At 45.5% G+C, this 1,171-nt stretch overlaps 1 protein-coding gene across 1 annotated transcript in view; it reads left to right on the top strand.

Moving 5' to 3' along the window:
• The first annotated feature begins 526 nt into the window (after window positions 1-526).
• The window catches only part of SCUBE1 (signal peptide, CUB domain and EGF like domain containing 1), a 219,653-nt gene continuing 219,008 nt past the window's right edge, over window positions 527-1,171 (top strand). The window contains exons 1-2 of the mRNA XM_009279091.2: window positions 527-572; window positions 834-956. Coding sequence (XP_009277366.1) covers window positions 527-572; window positions 834-956 — 169 coding nt within the window. The remainder of the gene's footprint in view (window positions 573-833; window positions 957-1,171) is intronic.

Here is a 1,171-nt window from a genome sequence, read left to right as displayed (position 1 = left end):
CATGTTCACTTCATTAACATTCCCACGACTACCAAATCTCGACTCTCTCTCATCCTCCTCCCTCCCCCATCCTCTTTAAATCCGGGGGAGAAAACGAACGCCCGTCGCTGAAATGTTTTCAGGGTAGGAAGCCTCTACAAACAAGAAAAGCGGTCTGGGTCCCCCCTTTCAGAGTCCGGCTCACCCGTAAGGCACCCGCCCGAGCAGGGGCCGGGAAGACTGCTGGGACCTCTTCCTTCTAAATGACTTTTAGTCCGTGTAGATGATGTTATTGCAGGTTGCTTTTCTCCACGCTAACTTACCGAGTTTCCTATGGTCTTCCATTTATTTATTTTTTTGCCTCTTAATAAAAAGGATTAATGTGGTTTTGCTATTCAAATATTTCTTTTTCTGATTCCCCCGCCAGCATAGTTTATTTAAACTAGGGTTTATCTTTCTAAATGAAGAAGATCTCTTTGCTAGAACATGCAAATGGGCTTTTTTCCTCCTCCTATAGGTCGTTTAAAAGCTCTCTTGTTTTACCAAGATGTGGGTCTCCAGTACCAGACCTATACAGCAGATGCTAATTTCTAGTATGTCTAATGATTTCCTAATGCAGAAACGTAGGACCCAGTCCCTCTAGCTCGGTGGAGCAGCGCTTATAAATGACTTAAGGAGAATAACACGTTGGTTTGTTCAGTTATTTGACCTTAGGCGTTCCCATTTCCAGGATGACACTCGGAAGGCAAGGCCAGCAAACAGCTTCTTCAAGGGGAGTATCTATCCTTGACGGTTTTCTGTGTCTCGGGTCTCCCTTCTTATCTGTGCTCTTCGGGTTCGTTCTGTGCTTCCAGATGTTGACGAGTGCGCAGACGCTACGGATGACTGTCACATCGATGCGATTTGCCAAAACACACCAAAATCCTACAAATGCATCTGCAAGCCGGGCTATAAAGGCGAAGGGAAACAATGTGAAGGTAAGGACAGCTCGGCTCCTCTCCTATCTCTCCTCCCCTCCCGTCTCTTATTTGTTTGCTCTTTAAAAGCTTTTGTAAATAGCTGAATTCCTGAAACGATTAATGCAGATTTACAGCTGCTTAACCTCAAATCTCGGTGTTTATTGGCAAGCATCCCCCTGCTGCTTTTGCTAATTGTCCGGCATCACAAACATCGTGTCCGCCAGCCTACTTCT

The sequence above is a fragment of the Aptenodytes forsteri genome, unplaced genomic scaffold (genome assembly GCF_000699145.1).
Source record: "Aptenodytes forsteri isolate BGI_AS27 unplaced genomic scaffold, ASM69914v1 Scaffold241, whole genome shotgun sequence".
Taxonomy (NCBI): Eukaryota; Metazoa; Chordata; class Aves; order Sphenisciformes; family Spheniscidae; genus Aptenodytes; species Aptenodytes forsteri.
Note: the sequence above shows the minus strand (reverse complement) of the source record. Positions and strands in the feature narration are given on the sequence as shown.